The sequence below is a fragment of the Myxine glutinosa genome, chromosome 3 (genome assembly GCF_964187855.1).
Source record: "Myxine glutinosa chromosome 3, kmMyxGlut1.1, whole genome shotgun sequence".
NCBI lineage: Eukaryota > Metazoa > Chordata > Myxini > Myxiniformes > Myxinidae > Myxine > Myxine glutinosa.
The window spans coordinates 178,953,463-178,976,279 of NC_136263.1; the positions used below are offsets into that span (position 1 = coordinate 178,953,463).

The 22,817-nt window shown below is 46.0% G+C and overlaps 1 protein-coding gene across 1 annotated transcript in view; it reads right to left on the minus strand.

Annotated features, from left to right (window-relative positions):
• LOC144891238 (uncharacterized) overlaps nucleotides 1-22,817 on the minus strand; it is a 121,664-nt gene that overhangs the window by 98,783 nt on the left and 64 nt on the right. The window contains exons 2-3 of the mRNA XM_078773637.1: nucleotides 16,109-16,167; nucleotides 6,552-6,672 (exon numbers count right to left, since the gene is read on the minus strand). Of these exons, the coding sequence (XP_078629763.1) occupies nucleotides 6,552-6,672; nucleotides 16,109-16,167 (180 nt within the window). The remainder of the gene's footprint in view (nucleotides 1-6,551; nucleotides 6,673-16,108; nucleotides 16,168-22,817) is intronic.

Below are 22,817 nucleotides of genomic sequence, written 5' to 3' on the forward strand. Positions count from 1 at the left end.
TTTATCTTCAAAGGGCTTATTATTTAGGAACGGTTATTTAAAGTTAAAAAGGCTAACTTTAAATGATACAGGACACCGAACCGGAAAGACGAGAAGGAAGAAAAAGAAGCAGCGCGAGCAAAGTCGGAGAGGACGCGTGACGTCAGCACTCCGTAACGAGCCAGGTTTACCGACAGCCGCGAGGGGATTTTGAGTTCCCGGAAGGGACATCCGGCGATAAGAATATTCGCTGGAGTGGAGAAATCTGCGTAGACAGATTTGGGGCCCTGAGATTCTGACGAATCCTCACTTTGTCGCATCGGCTCAAGCCAGAGCCGTCTGCCATTTTGAACCCCGTGCTGCGGACACCTGTGAACGTTTGCTTCGTGTCATCTTCACCCCCAACATCCTACCGTCTGTCGGGGATGAGTGGGTGCGACCGCTTCGTCTCCAATTACGTTGCGGTTTGCTGAGGGAGCGGTGAAGGTACGCCTCTGGAGGATGCCGTTGTACAGTTTGGCGGGAAGAGCACCCTTGCCCACTGTACACGCTTCGGATATCGACCGGAGAGCGAGATTCGGGCTTCGACCGGATTTCGTTCCATCGACTGATGGAGCGAATCCCATTCGCCTTGGGAAAAGTCACAGAGACATTGAGGAGTGTCCATTCATTTGCTGGCAGAGCAGTGAGTTACTTGCCTTTATATAAGATATATATAGAGTGCACTCTTAATGGCCATCTGTTATCCCGTTATTCCTGTGTGTGATTTCTAATACAATTTTGTTCATTTATAATTATATCATTGGTGTGGTTTCACTATTGTTTTCAACCCAGGGTAACATATTTTTCTGCCGGGGTTCCTCTCGGGGTTCGGAGGTTACCGAGACCAGGTGAATTGTAGAGGACCCCGTAACAACAGATATACACTTATCCACATTCGGCTAAACAGAACTTATTACATGGTGATGGTTCTTACCCGACATCCAGAGCATGTTAATTTATACAAATCTACCTGACTCTACCTATATCACTGCCTACCCCACAAACATAACAATATTATTATCTTTCCAACAAAGTAAATCTCTGATTAACGTTCCAACCATGTAAATCTATTATGAGCTTTCCAACCAAGTAAATCTATTAAATCTAATCTTCAGACCAAATGACCTCATCATCAACATCACGGTACAAAACCCATTTTCAGGTATATCGTGGTTAAAAAGAGGTCTAAGGGGTGTAATGGGTTAAAAGGGGTCTAAGGGGTCTAAAGATGTTCTAATGGGTGTAAAGGGTCAAAGGGGTGTAAAATGTCAAAGGGGTCTAAAGGAGTGTAAAGGGTCAAAGGGGTGTAAGGGGTGTAAAGGGTCTAGAGGGGTCTAAGGGTTGGAAAGGGTCTAAGGGGTCTAAAGTGACGGTCTTTCCTTTACTTGGTCTTTCCGTCTTTATTAAAGACGGTCTTCCCGTCTTCTACCGACCCCTCTCCGGCCTTGCCCCCCCAGCTCTCTCTGGGCTCTGTCCCCCAAATATTCCTACAGGTCGCACAAGATCTGCCTGCAACCCTCTTATGGTTAAACTGCCAAAATCAAGACTCTCTGCTCACCTTCACTCCTTCATTCCTCTTTTCTCCCACCTCTGGAACAAACTCCCTCACTCTCTTCAATCCCACTCCTCCCTCCAGGTCTTTAAAACAGCTGTTCACCACCATCTCTTATCTTCACCCATCCAAAACCTTGATATTTTCTACCCCCACTAATTTCACCCCAAATCCACTTTTTTGAAATACCAACTTCTGTCCTGGAAGTCCTTGGTGTCCTTGTGTTTTATACTTCTCCCACCCCCCCCCCTTCCCACGCCTCCTCCCCCCAAGCCCTCTCCCTCCCACACATCTCCCGATGTCCCTGCTCTCAAATGTTGTGTTTGTGTGCTTCCCCTTCTCTCCCCATCTTGTCTACCGCTCCCTCCTTTTATATATTTTGTTTGTGTGTTTGATTTGTTTGTGAAATAAATGTTAGCTCTTTCACGAGCCTCGATTCTGTATACAAAAAAAAATAATAAAAAAATGTGTAAAGGAGTGAAGGTGTTGTAAAGACACACCAACGGGAAACCTCAGGTTCATAAATAAATTAACTCGGGAGTGCAACACGACAATAACGGGCTAAATGACCTCCTCATCACTGTCACTGTATAAAACCCATTTTCAGGTATATCGTGGTTAAAAATCTGACGGGAGAAAGTTTTGTTGCGATTAACCTGGGGAGCTCAAAGCAGTGTGATCCCAAACAAAGCAAAACAACAACTCACCTTGTTGTGAGGATGAGGTCATCATTGGAGGTTCATCCGTTGTCAAGTGGCGCTTTGGCGTCACGTGGGTTCATTTTTCTTCAAACTATTTTTCACACTTGAGAGTGAAGTTAGATGAGCAGTAAAAATTACCTTTAAAACGATGTATAGGTTGTGTTGTACTATTTTCGGTTTTTGAATAATTAGCGCATTTGGGAGGTCACGTGACTCCTTCTTTGCCGAACTTACCGATCATGGTAACGTCTTAATTAACAGTTGTTTCTCACATATGATAACATATTTGATGATCGGAAGTCACCATCAAACGAATTACATCAATATCCATGTTGAAATCCGAAAAAATCGGGTTTTTAAAATAAACATTTGTATATGTGGATTGACCCTCGGAGATCATGGCAACAGGTGGCGGCTCGGATGGTTTTACGTTTTGAATTGTGAGAAAATAACTGTTTTAAAATCCCTATTTAGGTGCAGGGTGGTAAAAGATGTTATCCTATGAAGTTTCGTGCTGATTAACCTTCGGAGCTCAGAGGAGCAGGTTCACAAATGAACAAACAAACGGACATTTCGCACATATATATATACATATATCTATATTATAATAGCCGTAGATGATTCTGTCTGTCTGTCTGTCTATCTGTTGGGTGTCTGTCCGGGGTGTGGCTTACTCGGTTTGCAGAGTAGCTCCACCCATTCTGGGAGTGGCTATAAACAAATATCCACCATTTTATTAACTCGCATAGCTTTGAGTCCTGTTTTGTAGGCCCGTGGTGTCTTGCTCTCCCCCAGTTTTATTTCAAATCAAATTCGATAAATCATTTCATTTTTCACAGTCGCTAACATAGTTTTAGACTCGGTTGAAAAAAAACGGGAAGAAAATCCGATGAAAGTTGCCGTTTATAGAACGAAATGAATTCTCAAAGGCCTGTAACTTCAAGGCCATTGAGTCTCTCTCACGCCTTTATCTCCAATCTAACTCACCATATGATTTCATTTTTATCGATGGTTTTACTTTTAGACTCGGTGTCAGCAATAATTGAGAACAATCCACACACGCGGGAAAATGCAGAGATATATTTTTTAAAATCGCGTCATGGTGTATCATACACCGCCCAACATGACACCGCCGGCAATGTGTCGATATATATTAAAAATTCGCTTTTGCTTTTCCGTTATGATATATTACTATTTCGTTTGATGATAGTCGTCACAAAAACGTCAACAATGATGCCGACATATATTTCTTCGTTTTTATTTCATTCAACATATTAGCCGGAAGTAAAATATGTTTCAGGAAATTACCGAGAGATATTTCTTCGTTTTTTTTATTAGTTATGTGCGCATACACTTTAAATAGGTTTATTTGAAATCTTTAATTTTCCACAAACATTCCACACACGCGGGAAAATGCAGAGATATATATTTTAAAATCGCGTCATGGTGTATCATACACCGCCCAACATGACACCGACGGCAATGTGTCGATATCTATTTTAAATTCGATATATCATTTCATTTTTCACAGTCGCTAACATAGTTTTAGACTCGGTTGAAAAAAAACGAGAAGAAAATCCGATGAAAGTTGCCGTTTATAGAACGAAATGAATTCTCAAATGCCTGTAACTTCAAGGCCATTGAGTCTCTCTCACGCCTTTATCTCCAATCTAACTCACCATATGATTTCATTTTTATCGATGGTTTTAGAGTCGGTGTCAGCAATAATTGAGAACATTCCACACACGCGGGAAAATGCAGATATATTTTTTAAAATCGCGTCATGGTGTATCATACACCGCCTAACATGACACCGACGGCAACGTGTCGATACATATTAAAAATTCGATATATCATTTCATTTTTCACAGTCGCTAACATAGTTTTCGACTCGGTTGAAAAAAAACGGGAAGGAAATCCAATGAAAGTTGCCGTTTATAGAACGAAATGAATTCTCAAACGCCTGTAACTTCAACTTCAAGGCCATTGAGTCTCTCTCACGCCTTTATCTCCAATCTAACTCACCATATGATTTCATTTTTATCGATGGTTTTGGACTCGGTGTCAGCAATAATTGAGAACATTCCACACACGCGGGAAAATGCAGAGATATATTTTTAAAAATCGCGTCATGGTGTATCATACACCGCCCAACATGACACCGACGGCAACGTGTCGATATATATTAAAAATTCGCTTTTGCTTTTCCGTTAAGATATATTACTTTTTCGTTTGATGACAGTCGTCACAAAAACGTCAACAATGATGCCGACATATATTTCTTCGTTTTTATTTAATTCAACATTATTAGCCGGAAGTAAAATATGTTTCAGGAAATTACCGAGAGATATTTCTTCGTTTTTTAAAATTAGTTATGTGCGAATACACTTTAAATAGGTTTATTTGAAATCTTTAATTTTCCACAATATAATTTACTTGCCATTTATCATTTGATGATTACGAGACAAATTCCTCTTGAGGATCGTGACAATTCATGCGCTGCGTGGAAACTTCTATTTCCAAAATGAATGAGACGATCGATGAAGAACGCAGACTTGAACAGGATGCAGCAAGAAAACGAATGAGACGGGCGAACGAGTCCATCGACGAACGTCAATGCAAACTTGCGGGGTCACCCGTGGGAATCCCACGGGCATGGATGTGTGTGACATTTCGACATATTGAGTTAGATGCTGCACATTCATTTTTACAAAATGGTTACTGGCAAGTCATCAGATCCAGAAATGGTGTAAAAACCACCGTTTAGAGGCCATTTTTCCCCGCAAAGCGGGGGTTGGCCTTTTCGGGGACCGTGGTAGTTGTTGTTTTTTTGTCCCCTTTTTGAAGCAATGTTTTACGGCCGGATGCCCTTCCTGACGCCAACCCTTTTTGCCGCCTTCAACGACAAACAGGGAATTACCAGTGAACTGGTACTCAATTAGCCGACCTCGGAAGGATGACAGGCTGAGTCAACCCCCCTGGCATTAATTCGGCGATCGACCGAGATTCGAACCCAGGATCCTAAGCCGGCACCCTAGCCGCTAGCCCAACACCAGAAATGGTGTCATGAACACAATTTATTTACGCACAAGCACAAAAGCAAGACGGGCCGATTTCCGATTCCGACGGGCCGACGGGCGAGACGGGCCGATTTCCGATTCCGACGGGCCGATTTGGAGCAAGAAAAAGAACGAGACGGGAGAAAAAGGAGAGAAACGAGACGGGGAAAGCCGATTGGAGAGGCGAGTGAGGCGCGATTGGAGAGGAGTGTGAGGCGCGATTGGAGAGGAGTGTGAGGCACGATTGGAGAGGAGTGTGAGGCGTGATTGGAGAGGAGTGTGAGGCACGATTGGAGAGGAGTGATTGGAGGGGAGTGTGAGGCACGATTGGAGAGGAGTGTGAGGCACGATTGGAGAGGAGTGTGAGGCGCGATTGGAGAGGAGTGTGAGGCGCGATTGGAGAGGCGTGTGAAGGATTGGAGAGGAGAGGAGTGTGAGGGATTGGAGAGGTGAGGGATTGGAAAGGAGAGGGATGTGAGGGTTTGGAGAGGAGAGGAGTGCTAGGTGGAGAGAGGAGAGTGTCAGGTGGAGACAGGAGAGTGTCAGGTGGAGACAGGAGAGTGTCAGGTGGAGAGGAGTGAGGGGTCACATATTATGTGAAATAACTAAATTCACACCATTTCTGGATCTGATGACTTGCCAGTAACCATTTTGTAAAAATGAATGTGCAGCATATAACTCAATATGTCGAAATGTCACACACATCCATGCCCGTGGGATTCCCACGGGTGACCCCGCTAGTATATATATATTGTTTCAGATCTCAACGTCGGCCTTCCCCTTACCAAGGGGGGATTCATCCCCTTGTCTCTTATCTAGCCGACGTGATCCGGGGCTATTACGTTCCTTCCGGTCAGCGCTGAATAGGGTGGTAGGCCGAATTGTTCCTATTACCTAATTACAAGCGCCTCCCAGGAAGCAAGGAAATAACGCCGCCCGAACCACGGTTGTAGAGGAAACGCCGAGCGATAGCGAGCCGTGATCCAGGCCGTTAACAGGTACTAAACCCGATCTGAGCGGTTGTAATTGTGCCACGCTTACCCAATGGAAGAAATCACTAATACGGTCGGATTAAGAAGAAAGGAAGAACAGATTGGTTTATTAACACAATGTACAGTGAAGAAGAAGAAGCAGAATACACAGTGTAGCCTTAGTACAGTCTTACTTATCCCTGGACATGGGCCCGTTTCACACTCAGTCACACTCTCAGACACTCACACGGGGATGTAGATGGTCAGGGCGATGGTCCAAGGAATGGCGTCCACAGCTCGCTCCGGTCCCCGACTCGCCCCGCGGAGAAGATGGTAGGACGAAGAGGGTTGAGCAAACGGCGGCGTTCCTCGCGTGTCGTCGACGCGGACCGGACAATTACGGAGGGGAGGGGGGGGGGGGGGAAACGGTAAGCTGGGCGCTAGGCGGTCACTTCGCGGCTCGGCTGCGTACGTAATAGAAGTACCGGCACTATTTTCGCTCCCAATGCAGTTCAATGCCGAAGCGCCTCCCCCACAAGTCCTCCGCAATGCGCAGCTTCCGATAGTCCTTCAAAGCCAATTCTCAACGAGACCTTTCACAGTCAAAGTTCCCCAGCGAGTTCTTTACACAGGCAATCCTCAACGAGTCCTTTAGACAAAGCGCCTCTCTCAATAGTCCTCCTGAAGGGCTTTGCGTGCGCGTTTATATAGCGCCGCCCAGCGAACCCTCTCAAATTTGCCAGCCGCGCTTTGACCACGCCCTCACGCCATTCCACCTGAGCCCTGGTTGGTCGTTGGCTCTTACCGGCTCTGCCCTTGACGTGGCTACACCCCGACCTCGTGTTCCTCCCCCTTTTCAGGCCTACCTCGTGGCATTTGGCTGGTTTGAGCATCCCAATGCGAGGGCAATAGCAACAATGGGGCGCAGACTGGATGCTGCCCAAGGAGGTAGATTTGGAGGGTTGGCCGCAAAATGAATGGGACCGACTCTTATTTATTTCTTTACACAACGCAGGTATCACTAATGGAAATGGCCTACTCTTACACATACTATGACATAACTAATGTTCTAAGGTGGCCTACGTGTTGCATGTGGAGTAACTATGGGGGCAAACCTTTAACCTTTATTAATCATATACAAGCCGAAACCCGTGGAACATCCACGGAAGGGAGGATGTGGTGTATGGATAGAGTGTACCATTATGGATGGCAGAGGGGATTTGCTTGTCCGAGTAAGAGTTACGAAGAAAGATGAGAATGAAGAGTGCGTATATGAACAACGATCGCCGACACCGGCACAAATGCATGCTCTGGATTGTCCACTCAGTGGACGGCTTGCTTTCGCCTTCGCCTGTCCAATCAGCGGACGGCTTGCTTCGCCTTCACCCAGCAGACGCCAATACGATGGCGTCGTAAGATGGCGTCGTATCGGCAGTTAATCGGATGCTTTTGGGCCCCAACTTCGGCTAATTCAGATTTTTCGAGTATGGCGGTACGTGATAAACAAAGAGTGCGGTTCGTAGATCGTAAATCCATTAGTGCCGTGGGCATGGGGTCACTGGGTGCGGCGTAAAAGGGATAACAAAGTCGAGTCCTTACGCTATTATTAATCATATATGCACACTTTCTCAGAACAGCAACACTATATATATATATATACATACATATATATATACATACATATATATATATACACAGACTTGGCATTTAATATGGAATATTTTTTTTCTGGGGGTGAACTTACTTTTCAAGATGTCTTAGAACCAAAAGTTCATTGGAATTATGTTGAAATTATTCTAGATTTTGTTTATGTGACCTTTAAAAGAAACAAAAACCACATTTGACATTTCGAAACAAATAAATTGATCCTTGAAAGTGATGTAAACTGATATCGAACTCAATTCATGGACAGTACTGTGTTAAACTTCTGTACGTTTTCCAGAAGTATCTCTTTATTTTGCACATTATCCAATTTTTTTTTCACAAAAACAAAAGTTAAATTACGACTGGAATTACGGACAGTAAAATTACAGTTCAGTACTTCGTGTAACACCCACGAGCATTCAGGAGAGCACGTACACGTTGAGGTATGCTGTTCACGAGATTTGCCAAGGTTTGGACAGGAATCGCTTGCCATGCAGTGACAATAGCCTGCTGCAATTCACGCACAGAGGTCAGCTGCTGGACCAAGTGGTCGATTTGACGCGTTAATTCTCCCCACAAGTTCTCTATCAGATTCATATCCGGGGACATGGCAGGCCACTCCATATGCTCTACACCACGGTCAGCAAGAAAGTGTTGGATCATGCGAGCACGATGAGGCCGTGCATTGTCATCTTGGAAGACAAAGTTTCCTCGAAAGGCTGCACGAGCAAATGGAAGCAATGTTTCTTCCAGAATGGCCCTGTACTTGAACTGGTTCAGGTTTCCATTCAGAACAACCAGGTCAGTTTTGCCCCCTGCATGAAAAGCAGCCCAAACGGTCACCCCACCACCTCCAGCTTGGACTCTTGGCACTATACAATCTTTGTTGTCGGCTTCATGCATTTGTCTGCGCACTCGGACACGGCCATCTTGACGATAGACCAGAAATCTAGACTCGTCACTGAAGATCACGTGATTCCAGTGTCCTGGCTGCCATTGACGGTGCTCTCTGGCCCACTGCAATCGGCGCTGGTGGTGTTGTCTGGTCAGGCGTGGCTTTCTCAGGGGACGCCTGGCATGATAGCCTGCTTGAACCAGTCGTTGGTTGTATAGCCTTCTGGATACAGGCACATTTGTCAGTTGCTGCCACTCAGACCCAAGCCGATTAGCTGACTTGGTACGGCCATTGCGGACTAACCGGTGCAGCTGGCGATCATCCCTCCTTGTGGTTCTGCGGGGACGTCCTGGCCTCTGTATTGGAGTAGGGACACCCCTCTGAGCATTTCGTTTCAGGATCTTTGACACCTGACCTTGAGTGATGCCATACTGCCGAGCAATAGCACGCTGTTTTATGCCGTAATTTCGTAAAGCCACCACTCCATGACAAACAGCATTGTCGAGTTACGGACCATCTCCAGAGGAAGCGGCAATAGCTTTTGGAGACGTGCAGCAGTTGTTTTCCACTAATACAGAACGCAACAACCCTTGTATACCCGACTGTGAAGCCAATCATCAAATGCACCTGTCCGTACATTTTACCACGCCACCTGTTATATAATCCTGTTGTTGACCTCTTGCTGCGACAGACAATCAGTGACATGGTTCTTTTAACAAATAAATCACCAAAGTGTAAAAGAAACTCACCAGATTTAGTCTAGTAGGAAGACTAGGTCCCCCTGCACCCCCCGGAGATATACTTCTAATCAGTGTTTCTAGATTGGAAAAAATGTGTAGAAAATGACTAGCTATGGCCCCAAGCTGAAAAAATGTCCCACATACCATTTTTATGCAAATTACTGCTGCAAATTTTATGCAAAATTATGCAAATTTTATGCAAATTTTTGATGAGGAGTAGAGTTGAGGGGTCTTTGAGGGCTTCATCGAGGTGCTCTCGGTTGCAAGACTGGGTCATTCTGAGAAGCACAGCAGGGTCAGAGATCATGATGTTCTCCTCCTCAGTGAATCTCTCCATCAACAGCCTCTCCATTGCCTCACACACTGTTTTGAGGCAAAAGAGGGACTTTGCGTAGGCCTTTCCACTGAGAACACCTTTGAGAGATCCACTTGTTACTAGTTGTGCCTCAAAGAGAATCTCTGCATATCCAGAACCACGCATCTTGTGTCCAGTGAGCATCCCGATGTAGTTCATGGATGTGTGGAAGGGTCCAATCGTTACTACATGACTAGCAAATTCATTTGGCCAGCGCCAGATGATGGGAAGGGCTTTCATGCAGACACCCAGATCAAATGTATTCAGGACCCATCTCTGACCCACCTCAGCAGTTGCTGCCTCGGAACGCTTCAGTAGCTCACGAACAACTGCGTTGTCTGTGATCGGTCTGTGCCTGGTGCCTGCATGGCATGGCAATGGCCTGCAGCCTGTGCCTGGGCTAGGGGGTTTCACCTCTGCAACTGGTTCTCCCCCACCCAGCAAATCAACAGTCGACTACTGCACGCCTATCCACCAACCGATCACAGACAACGCAGTTGTTCGTGAGCTACTGAAGCGTTCCGAGGCAGCAACTGCTGAGGTGGGTCAGAGATGGGTCCTGAATACATTTGATCTGGGTGTCTGCATGAAAGCCCTTCCCATCATCTGGCGCTGGCCAAATGAATTTGCTAGTCATGTAGTAACGATTGGACCCTTCCACACATCCATGAACTACATCAGGATGCTCACTGGACACAAGATGCGTGGTTCTGGATATGCAGAGATTCTCTTTGAGGCACAACTAGTAACAAGTGGATCTCTCAAAGGTGTTCTCAGTGGAAAGGCCTACGCAAAGTCCCTCTTTTGCCTCAAAACAGTGTGTGAGGCAATGGAGAGGCTGTTGATGGAGAGATTCACTGAGGAGGAGAACATCATGATCTCTGACCCTGCTGTGCTTCTCAGAATGACCCAGTCTTGCAACCGAGAGCACCTCGATGAAGCCCTCAAAGACCCCTCAACTCTACTCCTCATCAAAAATTTGCATAAAATTTGCATAATTTTGCATAAAATTTGCAGCAGTAATTTGCATAAAAATGGTATGTGGGACATTTTTTCAGCTTGGGGCCATAGCTAGTCATTTTCTACACATTTTTTCCAATCTAGAAACACTGATTAGAAGTATATCTCCGGGGGGTGCAGGGGGACCTAGTCTTCCTACTAGACTAATTGATATACTGAGTTAAGAAAGTAAACCCAAGTCAATAAAAAAAAAAAATTCCATATTAAATGCCAAGTCTGTATATATATATATATATATATATATATATATATATATATACGAGGTGTGTTCAAAAAGTATGCGACCTTAATTTGTCGTGCGTAAACAAATGAAGCTAGGGAGGCGTTGATTGGTGCACGTATGTAGGCGATCCTAATGCGCAGGCGTGAATTTTTTCCCATCTGCAGAAGCTGTCATTCGACGGCAGACCGCCGATGAGTGAGGAAGTGTAAGTGAGCGCCGTCGGATTTTCCTTTTTGACAAAATGACGGAAAAACGTGAACAATGCTACTGCATCAAATTTTGTGTAAAGCTTGGCGATTCCCAAGTGGAAACGATCCGCAAGATTCAACAGGCCTTCGGGGATGAAGCAATGAGCACCACACCGATAAAGGAGTGGTACAACCGCTTCAAAGATGGCCGCACATCAGTGGAGAGTGAAGCACGTTCGGGTAGGCCCTCAACATCCCGAAATGAGATCGTCATTGACCAATTGAGGACCCTGGTGATGCAGGATCGTCGAATCACGATCAGAGAACTTGCAGACGAGGTGGGCGTCAGCATTGGATCCGTTCATTCCATTATGAAGGAGGATTTGGGCTTCAGGAGAATCTCAGCGAAGTTCGTACCAAAGCTGCTAACGATTGAGCAGAAGCAACTCCGTTTGGAGATCGCACAGGACATGCTGGAGACTGTGAACAGCGATCCCAGCTTCCTCAACACTGTGATCACTGGCGATGAGTCCTGGGTTTATGGGTACGACCCAGAAACAAGTTGCAGTCATCACAATGGAAGCATCCAACATCCCCGAGGCCAAAAAAAGCAAGGCAGGTCCGCAGCAATGTCAAAGTCATGCTGACCGTCTTCTTCGACTCCAGTGGCGTGGTTCATCACAAGTACGCACCACACGGCACAACCATCACCAAGGAGTATTACCAAGAGGTTCTGCGTCGCCTTTGTGACGCTGTGCGACGCAAACGGCCGGACCTGTGGGCAGCGGGCAATTGGCAGCTCCATCACGATAACGCACCCACCCATTCTTCACATTTGATACAGAGTTTCTTGGCCAAACACAACACACCTGTGCTTTGTCAGGCTCCCTACTCTCCCGACATGGCTCCGTGTGACTTCTGGCTTTTCTCCAAGCTGAAAATGCCCCTGAAAGGGACCAGATTTCAGTCCAGAGAAGACATCATGCGGAATGCGACGGACCAGCTGCGCGCCATCCCAAAAGAGGCGTTCCAGCGCTGCTTCCGACAGTGGCAGAACCGTTGGGAGAAGTGTGTGGCAGCCCAAAGGGACTACTTTGAAGGAGAATAGTGTAAGTTTGTTGTATCTGGATACGAGTATTTTTTATGAACAAAGGTCGGATACTTTTTGAACACACCTCGTATGCAGTGCATATCAAAAAAAGGTAATCCAAATTCATGGGGTTAATATGCAAAGGTTATTTAGTTTGACAATTTACATGTGGTTTACCAATTATGAGGAGATCCTCAGCTTTCCATTGATGCCTTTCATGCATCATTGCTGTCACACATGACCGAGTACATGTTCATTGAAAATGACAAGTTCAAATCACATTTTTACAAGTTTGGCTGATCGGTGCAAGACAGTTTTAAATGGATGCATTACTTGTCGACTGCCAAGTTGATTATGTAAAATTGTTAAACTGGTCTGGTAATCGTCGGTTGTGTCATCCTTTGGTTAAGATGGGTATTTAAGATGGGCCTAGAGTGTATGGGTTTAGAGACAGTCTGAGTCATTGAAAAGATGGTTCAACTTACGACTGAACAGCGGACCTTCGTGGTTACAACCTTTCACCAAACTGGAAGTTTGCAGCAAACTCGTGATGCGTTCAGGGAACGTTTCCCAGAACGGGAGCCTCCAGCAGCCAAAACCATCTGGGCAAATGTTAGAAAATACCAAGAGCATGGCACTAGCCTCAACCGCAACGAGGAGAATTCTAGTAGGAGGCACACTGGGCGTTCGGGAATTAACATTGCAGCAGTAAGGCAGCAACTTTTGGAGCATCCGAGGGATACCAGCGCAAGACAAAATGGGACGGGGTTGCCTTCGGCAACATTCAACCGAATCACAAGACTGGACATCCACCAACATCCATATCGGATTCACATCTGGCATCAACTTATGCCAGGGGATTTTGCCAGGAGGCTGGTGCTTGCCAGATGGTTGATAGCACGTTGCGAAGCAGATGTCAATTTCCTGCGGTATCTCGTTATCGGCGAAGAAGCTGCTTTCACCATGGACGGCAAGGTCAATACCCATAATGTTCTTGAATATGCACCGACAGGACAACCCCCGGAATTTAATTTTGACACCAACATGAATCGACAAAAGTGGACTGTTTGGTTGGGACTTTGTGGAAATGGTCAGGTGATCAGACCATTTTTCTTTCAAAGGAATGTCAATGGTAACAGGTATCTGCAGTTGATCAATGATGAAGTTTTACAGTAGCTGGAGGAGAACTTTGAGCGACAGGTTCGTGGTGTCTTCAGATATCTCTGGTGGGCCCAAGACGGCACCCCAGCACATCGTCTTTTCGCTGTCTGAGTTGAGGACTGAGGGAACTCTTTGGAGACCGAGTCATCGCCCTCAACCATGCAGTGGAATGGCTGCCAAGATCACCTGACCTCACACCATGTGATTATTTCCTTTGGGGACATTTAAAGAACAAGGTGTTCATAACTCCTCCCCGTGATCTTGATGAATTGCAGGGCCGTATTCGACATGAAGTGGATGCTTTGCGCAATGACCCGGCTATGGTGAGACGAGCAGTTCAGGGCATGTTCCGCCGCTTTGAGCTTTGTGTTGAAAGGGGAGGTGGACATGTTGAAGGTGTGGGTGCATAAAGGCCAATCATTCCTGAGAAAAGTTCACATCTGACGTTTATTTTGCACCAATTATCCTGACTTGCATCGATTAGCCAAACTTGTAAAAATGCGATTTGAACTTGTCATTTTCAATGAACATGTACTCGGTCATGTGTGACAGCAATGATGCATGGAAGGTATCAATGGAAAGCTGAGGATCTCCTCTTAATTAGTAGACCACATGTAAATTGTCAAAATAAATAACCTTTGCATATTAACCCCTTAAATTCGGATTACCTTTTTTTTGATATGCACTGTATATATATATATACAGACTTGGCATTTAATATGGAATATATTTTTTTTCTTGACTTGGGTTTACTTTCTGAACTCAGTATATCAATCTGGTGAGTTTCTTTTACCCTTAGGTGATGTCTTTGTTGAAAGAACCATGTCACTGATTGTCTTTCGCAGCAAGAAGTCAATAACAGTATTATATCACAGGTGGCGTGACAAAATGTAAGGACAGGTACATTTGACGATTGGCTTCACAATCGGGTATATAAGGGTTGTTGCGTTCTGTATTAGTGGAAAACAACTGCTGCACATCTACAAAAGTTATTGCCGCTTCCTCTGGAGATGGTCCGTCAACTTGACAATGCTGTTTATCATGGAGTGGTGGCTTTACGAAATTCTGGCATGAAACAGCGTGCTATTGCTCGGCAGTATGGCATCACTCAAGGTCAGGTGTCAAAGATCCTGAAACGAAATGCTCAGAGGGGTGTCCCTACTCCAATACCGAGGCCAGGATGTCCACGCAGAACCACAAGGAGAGATGATCGCCAGCTGCACTGGTTAGTCTGCAATGGCCGTACTAAGTCAGCTAATCGGCTTAGGGCTGAGTGGCAGCAACTGACAAATGTGCCTGTATCCAGAAGGCTAGTCAACCAAACGGCTGGTTCAAGCAGGCTATCGTGCCAGGCGTCCCCTGAGAAAGCCACGCCTGACCAGACAACACAGCCAGCGCCGATTGCAGTGGGCCAGAAAGCACCGTCAATGGCAGCCAGGACACTGGAATCACGTGACCTTCAGTGACGAGTCTAGATTTCTGGTTTATCGTCAAGATGGCCGCGTCCGAGTGCGCAGACAAGTGCATGAAGCCCACAACGAAGATTGTGTAGTGCCAAGAGTCCAAGCTGGAGATGGTGGGGTGACCGTTTGGGCTGCTTTTCATGCAGGGGGCAAAACTGACCTGGTTGTTCTGAATGGAAACCTGAACCAGTTCAAGTACAGGGTCATTCTGGAAGAAACATTGCTTCCATTTGCTCGTGCAGCCTTTCGAGGAAACTTTGTCTTCCAAGATGACAATGCACGACCTCATCGTGCTCGCATGATCCAACACTTTCTTGCTGACCGTGGTGTAGAGCATATGGAGTGGCCTGCCATGTCCCCGGATATGAATCCGATAGAGAACTTGTGGGCAGAATTAACGCATCAAATCGACAACTTGGACCAGCAGCCTACCTCTGTGCGTGAATTGCAGCAGACTATTGTCACTGCATGGCAAGCGATTCCTGTCCAAACCTTGGCAAATCTCGTGAACAGCATGCCTCGACGTGTACGTGCTCTCCTGAATGCTTGTGGGGGTTACACGAAGTACTGAACTGTAATTTTACTGTCCATAATCCCAGTCATAATTTAGCTTTTGTTTTTTTGAAATTTTTTTTGGCTAATGTACAAAATAGAGATACTTCTGGAAAACGTACAGAAGTTTAACACTGTACTGTCCGTGAATTGAGTTCGATATCAGTTTACATCACTTTCAAGGATCAATTTATTTGCTTCGAAATGTCAAATGTGGTTTTTGTTTCTTTTAAAGTTCACATTAACAAAATCTAGAATAATTTCAACATAATTCCAATGAACCTTTGGTTCTAAGTCATCTTGAAAAGTAAGTTCACCCCCACAAAAAAATATTCCATATTAAATGCCAAGTCTGTATATTCTATATATATATTCTATATATATATATATATTCTATATAAATTCTATATATATATAAAGCTCTTTCTAACCACTCACTGACTGAATAACTGATTGACGGATATTAATGTTACCTTCCGGGTGTCATAGAAAGCTGAAATTTGGCATGCCGACGGACAAAGAAGCCGGTGCACTGCAAAAAAAATTACACAAAAAGTCTGCAAATGAAAATTTATGTAATAAAACCATAAACACATGTAAAAACAAAAACAAAGAAGAAGAGCAGTCAGGGATTGCAGACTGTCGCCAAGACGTGTTTTTAGTGGTTTTAAGGCTTTTGTGTTAAAACAAATATGGCGGCCGAACCACGTGACCGATGACGTCATCTTTTTTTTCTCCACCAATTTATCCTTAGATGATGCTCAAGAAATTTAATCTTGATCGGATGAAGTGTTGTACTTATCGAATTATGACGTCATAATGGAGCCACCTATGACATCATCATTAACATATTTTATTCCCCTTGGCGAGTTCTTTACAATGAGCCATGTCTCAATTCTTCTATGCAGCGCTTGAGGAGATATAGAGGTGGAAATCTCTTCGGTTCTTCCAAGGTGGCGCCCGTACCACGTGACCTATGACGTCATAATTATCGTTACATTATACAGGAGGACGTGCATCTATGGTGAAAATATCCTGTCAAACGGACCAAGGGTTGCAGAGAAAATTTTATTTATTCTGTTTGGACAAACAAACAAACAGACAGACAAACAAACAGACAAACAGACTCAAATGCAATACCCTATCCTCTGGCGCGGATAAAAAAGCCTCAATGAATATCTAGTATTTGAAAATTGTAATTTCTGTAACTCTAAAGTGTGAAATAACCATGACAATAATGTCCGTAAATAAAAAAAGAAATAGCGTCCTTAAATGAAAATTTATGTAAAAAAAACAAACCTAAACACGTCTGTAAAAAAAAAACAAAAAAAAACTTCAATGAATATCTAGCATTTGAAAATTGTAATTTATAAAACTGTAAACTGTGTTACGTGGTCCTCCCGGTAACTACCTGGTCTTGGTGACCCCCGGACCGTGGGAGGGACCCCGCCAGAAAGATATATGGTTTATACGCTTTCGTAACGCAATCAATATGAATTCCGGTCAAGAAGAAACCCCACACCAAGGATCCGGAATAATCAATAATATATTCACTGAGCAATCAACAACCATCAACAATGCACAATCAATATTACAACCAGGTGAACTCATCTACACAAACTCTAAGATGGCCATCTTAATCTTATACATTCCTCACGTGAGCCCCACTCCTGACTCCCTCCGTGGTCAATGTCTCTCCTCTCCGCACACGGGCGGTTGAACGAGCCCCGGGCGGACGTGCTCTAAACGTGCCGTCTCGGACTGGGGCCGCGGCTGCAGCGCACCTCCTTGCCAAGCCACGGGGCAAACCCAGCGCGGCGTCCAACGTGCGCGAGGCCCCAAGTGCGACTCTTACGCGTCCTTGTAGATGGGCAAAAACCCAGCGCGGCTTCCGACGCGAGCGAGGCCCAACGTGCGGACCCGTACGCGTCTTTGTAGACGGGGCAAAACCCAGCGCGGCTTCCGACGCGAGCGAGGCCCAACGTGCGGACCCGTACGCGTCTTTGTAGACGGGGCAAACTGTCCCGGACGCTTGGTTTCGTGCACGAACTCACAGTGACTGGACGTGTCCAAAGGTATTTACCGCCCAGGTAACTCCTCTCGCCAGACGTTTCGCAACGGCGCGTGTTCCGCGCAGCGTAAGGTCGATTCCCCCTTCTCGTCGTCGCGGGGCGAGGAAAAAGAAGCACCGTCCTTTTCTCTCCTCGTGTCTTTTTCCTCTTCCGTTTCCGGCCACTTCCGTTTCCGGCCACTGGTTCCGAAGGGCTCCTGACCCTCCCATCACAACAACCCTTAATATAATACACACGGATAAGCAACCTGAATGGTAATTTACATACATTCACCTAAATATGTAACACTCCCCCCCTTCAAGAAAGAAAGTTTGAACTCAGCGAAAACTTTCTTTGCCGGCCAATTTGGAGAAACAAACCAGATAACTCAACCCCCCCCACATTATCAGTTCCCCCCGGGCACAGTTATCACTTAAAAATAAAGCCAGTTAAGCCACTCGATAGCACTTTTCCGGGAGGCCAAGCCGAGTATTCACTACATGGATGCCTTTAGGAACGCGGAGTTCACGGTTAGTCCGTGCAGGAAAGTTCTCTACATGGGCGCCTTGAGGAACGTGGAGTTCACGGTTAGTCCGTGCAGGAAAGTTCTCTACATGGGCGCCTTGAGGAACGTGGAGTTCACGGTTAGTCCGTGCAGGAAAGTTCACTACATGGACGCCTTTAGGAACGGCGTTCACGGTTAATTCGTGTAGGAATCTTGGCTCGGCGGCTCCGCCGCCTTCAGTGCTTCAACTTCTCAGAACGTCCCTAATAATTAGGGTGGGACCACTGGTCCCTGTAGTCCCCTGAATACCGGTCTTCTTCTCGGCCACTACTTTGCCAATTCTTCCTTCGGGAGCGGCCGTAACTCAGGGAGCCTCCATAATAATATTGACTGCGGCCACCACCAAAACTACCGCCCAGTTGTCCTCTCCTGTAGACCTCTCGACGCCTACGAAATGCCTTCCCTACTGTTATGGTCCGACCCTCCAAATCCTTGCCATTCCAATTCTTCTCTGCCTCTCTGGCGTCTTTTGTGCTGGCAAACGTGACAAAGCCGAACCCTCTTGACTGTTGCGTTTCCCAGTCTCTTACCAACCGCACTTCCACCAGCGGCCCATATCTGTTGAAGACAGAGGTCAGAACTTCTTCCTCTGTTTTGAAGTTCAGTCCCCCTACAAATAACTTGGCACTTTTGTCACCATCCCGAGCTGGTGTGGTGTTATTTTCCCTGCTGGGCTCTTTATCAACCCTCAGGTTACCATAAACTTGACCCCCGGCCAAATCATTCCCGAGAACCACAGATACACCCTCTACAGGAAACGTGGCTTGTAAACCGACGGTGACCGGTCCTGACACCAAATCGGACTCCAACTGGATGACCTGAAGGGGAGCACTAACACCGCCCCCGATCCCCTGTAAACGAACACTATCCCCCGTTGCCGTCTCCTCGGACCATGGCAAAATGCCTTCAAGCATTAAAGATTGATGGGCCCCTGTGTCTCTCAATATCCTAACCGGTCTCCGGTTAGTCGAGGCTCCATCCAGTGACACAAACCCCTCGGAAATAAATGGTTGGTAACCCTCTTGATGGCGATTTCTTACGCTAGCCATCGCATTCGGAGTTGTAATAGTCGGACTCCGCTCTGGGTTGTCCCTTTTCATGAGGTAACAACTGGACATCAAGTGTCCAGGTTTTTTGCAAAACGCGCAAGTAGGCCCGGAGGAAAACCTCGGGGTCTGCCTCGGGCCCCCCGAACTATAAGTTTGTCTTGGGCCCGCATCCCTCTGATTTCGAACCGGTGGGGTATCATAGTTGTCCCCATAATCATCTCGAGGCCGCCGCCATGTATGGTCGTTCTCCGCACCTGCTGTTCCCCACCTCCCCTGCGGAGATCTAGGCGAGGAGTTAGGTTCGTGGACCCCTATTCGGTGGGTTAAGGCATAATCATCTGCCATGGTGGCTGCGTCCCACAACTTCGGTACTTTCTTTTCCTGCAGGTACACTTTGATGTCCTCGTGGACACACTGCTGGAATTCCTCCACCAGGATCAAGTCCCGCAATGTTTCGAAGTCTTTCCCGACTCCTTTTGACTCACACCACCGATCAAACATGTTTTCTTTCACTCTGGCAAACTCCACATGGGTCTCACTCTCCCTCTTCCTGGCATTCCTGAATTTTTGCCTGTAAGCTTCCGGAACCAACTCATAGGCTTTGAGGATGTGCTTCTTCAGTACCTCATAATCTGCACATTGGTCCATTGGTAGCGCCGAATAAATTTCCTGAGCTTTCCCCACCAGCACACTTTGCACGAGTATGGTCCATGCCTCCTCCGGCCAGTTTAATTGTCGAGCCACTTTCTCAAAGTGTGGAAAAAATTTCGCGACTTCTTTTTCACTGAACGGTGGAACCAGCCTCACATGTCTGCCCACATCCCAGGTTTTCTGGTTAGGTGTCGACCCCGTCAGCAAGGGTGGTGCCTCTCCCCGTTCTCTCATTAACTCCAGCTCCTTGAATTTGATTTCTTGCTGAAGCTGCATGTCACGTTCCTTTAATTCCCTTTCCGCTTTTCTCTCCTCTGCTTCGAGGTCCCTTGCAGCTCTCCTTTCCTCTGCTTGTTCCTTTTCTCTTCTTTCCTGGAGTTCTCTTTCCACTCTCCTTTCCTCTGCTTGTTTCTCTTCTCTCCTCTCCTCTGCTTTCCTTTCTTCTTCTGCTCTTTCCTTTTCTGCTTTCCTTTCTTCTTCTGCTCTTTCCTTTTCTGCTTTCCTTTCTTCTTCTGCTCTTTCCTTTTCTGCTTTCCTTTCTTCTTCTGCTAACCTTTCCTGGAGTTCTCGTTCCACTCTCCTTTCCTCTGCTTGTTTCTCTTCTCTCCTCTCCTCTGCTTTCCTTTCTTCTTCTGCTCTTTCCTTTTCTGCTTTCCTTTCTTCTTCTGCTCTTTCCTTTTCTGCTTTCCTTTCTTCTTCTGCTCTTTCCTTTTCTGCTTTCCTTTCTTCTTCTTTTAACCTTTCCTGGAGTTCTCGTTCCACTCTCCTTTCCTCTGCTTGCTTCTCTTCTCTTCTCTCTTCTGCTTTCCTTTCTTCTTCTTTGATCCGTTCCTGGCTCCGTAATTGCAACTCCAGTTTCCGGAGCTCCACGTCTTCTGGTTCTTCGGGTAGCCACTCCCAGGCTAACTCGTCCCATGTTCCTAATCCCACCATAGATTGTATCACCGTGGCCTGCAACTCTGCCTTCCTCAAATTAGTTCGGACCTCCAAGTTAAAATGTTTGGCCAATTTCAAGAGATCCGACTTTAGCAACGCTCGGAACTGTGCCTCACTCGGGGTTACCCCAAAGTTCTGTGCCACAAACGCCATGGTGCCTATCGTTAACACCTGTTAACCTTCACCCCAAGACTTTCCCCAATTTCTCAAAAAAAAATATTACCAATTAATAATTAATTAATAAATTTTAATTACCAAAAATATTATTATTTTATTATTTTATACACTTTTAGATCCCGGACGTAGACCCAATTGCGAAACCGCAAATCGTAATTTGGACGAGCCCCCAATTCTGTTACGTGGTCCTCCCGGTAACTACCTGGTCTTGGTGACCCCCGGACCGTGGGAGGGACCCCGCCAGAAAGATATATGGTTTATACGCTTTCGTAACGCAATCAATATGAATTCCGGTCAAGAAGAAACCCCACACCAAGGATCCGGAATAATCAATAATATATTCACTGAGCAATCAACAACCATCAACAATGCACAATCAATATTACAACCAGGTGAACTCATCTACACAAACTCTAAGATGGCCATCTTAATCTTATACATTCCTCACGTGAGCCCCACTCCTGACTCCCTCCGTGGTCAATGTCTCTCCTCTCCGCACACGGGCGGTTGAACGAGCCCCGGGCGGACGTGCTCTAAACGTGCCGTCTCGGACTGGGGCCGCGGCTGCAGCGCACCTCCTTGCCAAGCCACGGGGCAAACCCAGCGCGGCGTCCAACGTGCGCGAGGCCCCAAGTGCGACTCTTACGCGTCCTTGTAGATGGGCAAAAACCCAGCGCGGCTTCCGACGCGAGCGAGGCCCAACGTGCGGACCCGTACGCGTCTTTGTAGACGGGGCAAAACCCAGCGCGGCTTCCGACGCGAGCGAGGCCCAACGTGCGGACCCGTACGCGTCTTTGTAGACGGGGCAAACTGTCCCGGACGCTTGGTTTCGTGCACGAACTCACAGTGACTGGACGTGTCCAAAGGTATTTACCGCCCAGGTAACTCCTCTCGCCAGACGTTTCGCAACGGCGCGTGTTCCGCGCAGCGTAAGGTCGATTCCCCCTTCTCGTCGTCGCGGGGCGAGGAAAAAGAAGCACCGTCCTTTTCTCTCCTCGTGTCTTTTTCCTCTTCCGTTTCCGGCCACTTCCGTTTCCGGCCACTGGTTCCGAAGGGCTCCTGACCCTCCCATCACAACAACCCTTAATATAATACACACGGATAAGCAACCTGAATGGTAATTTACATACATTCACCTAAATATGTAACAACTGTGAAATAAAAATCTCAATGAAAATTTGCGTAATAACTATAAACGCGTCCATAAATAAATAAATAAATAAATAACCCTAAATTGATAACAGCAAGTTGGTGATGCTTGCCTATAATCATAACGGCTTCTATTTATTATGTACCGACATATGAAGCACGGTATGATATTGCTTACAGAATGTGTAAGCACACAGCACGAGTGCATATTCATATAGATAGATAGATATATATATATATATATATATATATATATATATATATATATATATATATATATATATATATATATATATATATATATATATATATATATATATATATAAACGTTGGTGATTCTTGGAATATGGATGAGTGCGTCATTCGCAGAATTTTTGGAACAAGCCTCATAGTCTCCCCATAAGTCGATAGAGTCCCATGGCAGGGCTAAGCAATGGTCTTGCCACGTGTTGCTCTTCCCAATATATAGTACATTTGTTTGCATCGTGTTAGAAAGCAAACAATTCCATAAATAAATGGAATTCCTTTTCCTTTAAGTACCGGCCATCCCACGTGCCAGGCGTCTGGTGTCGCAACAAGACCCCATCCCCCACCCGCTTCCTCC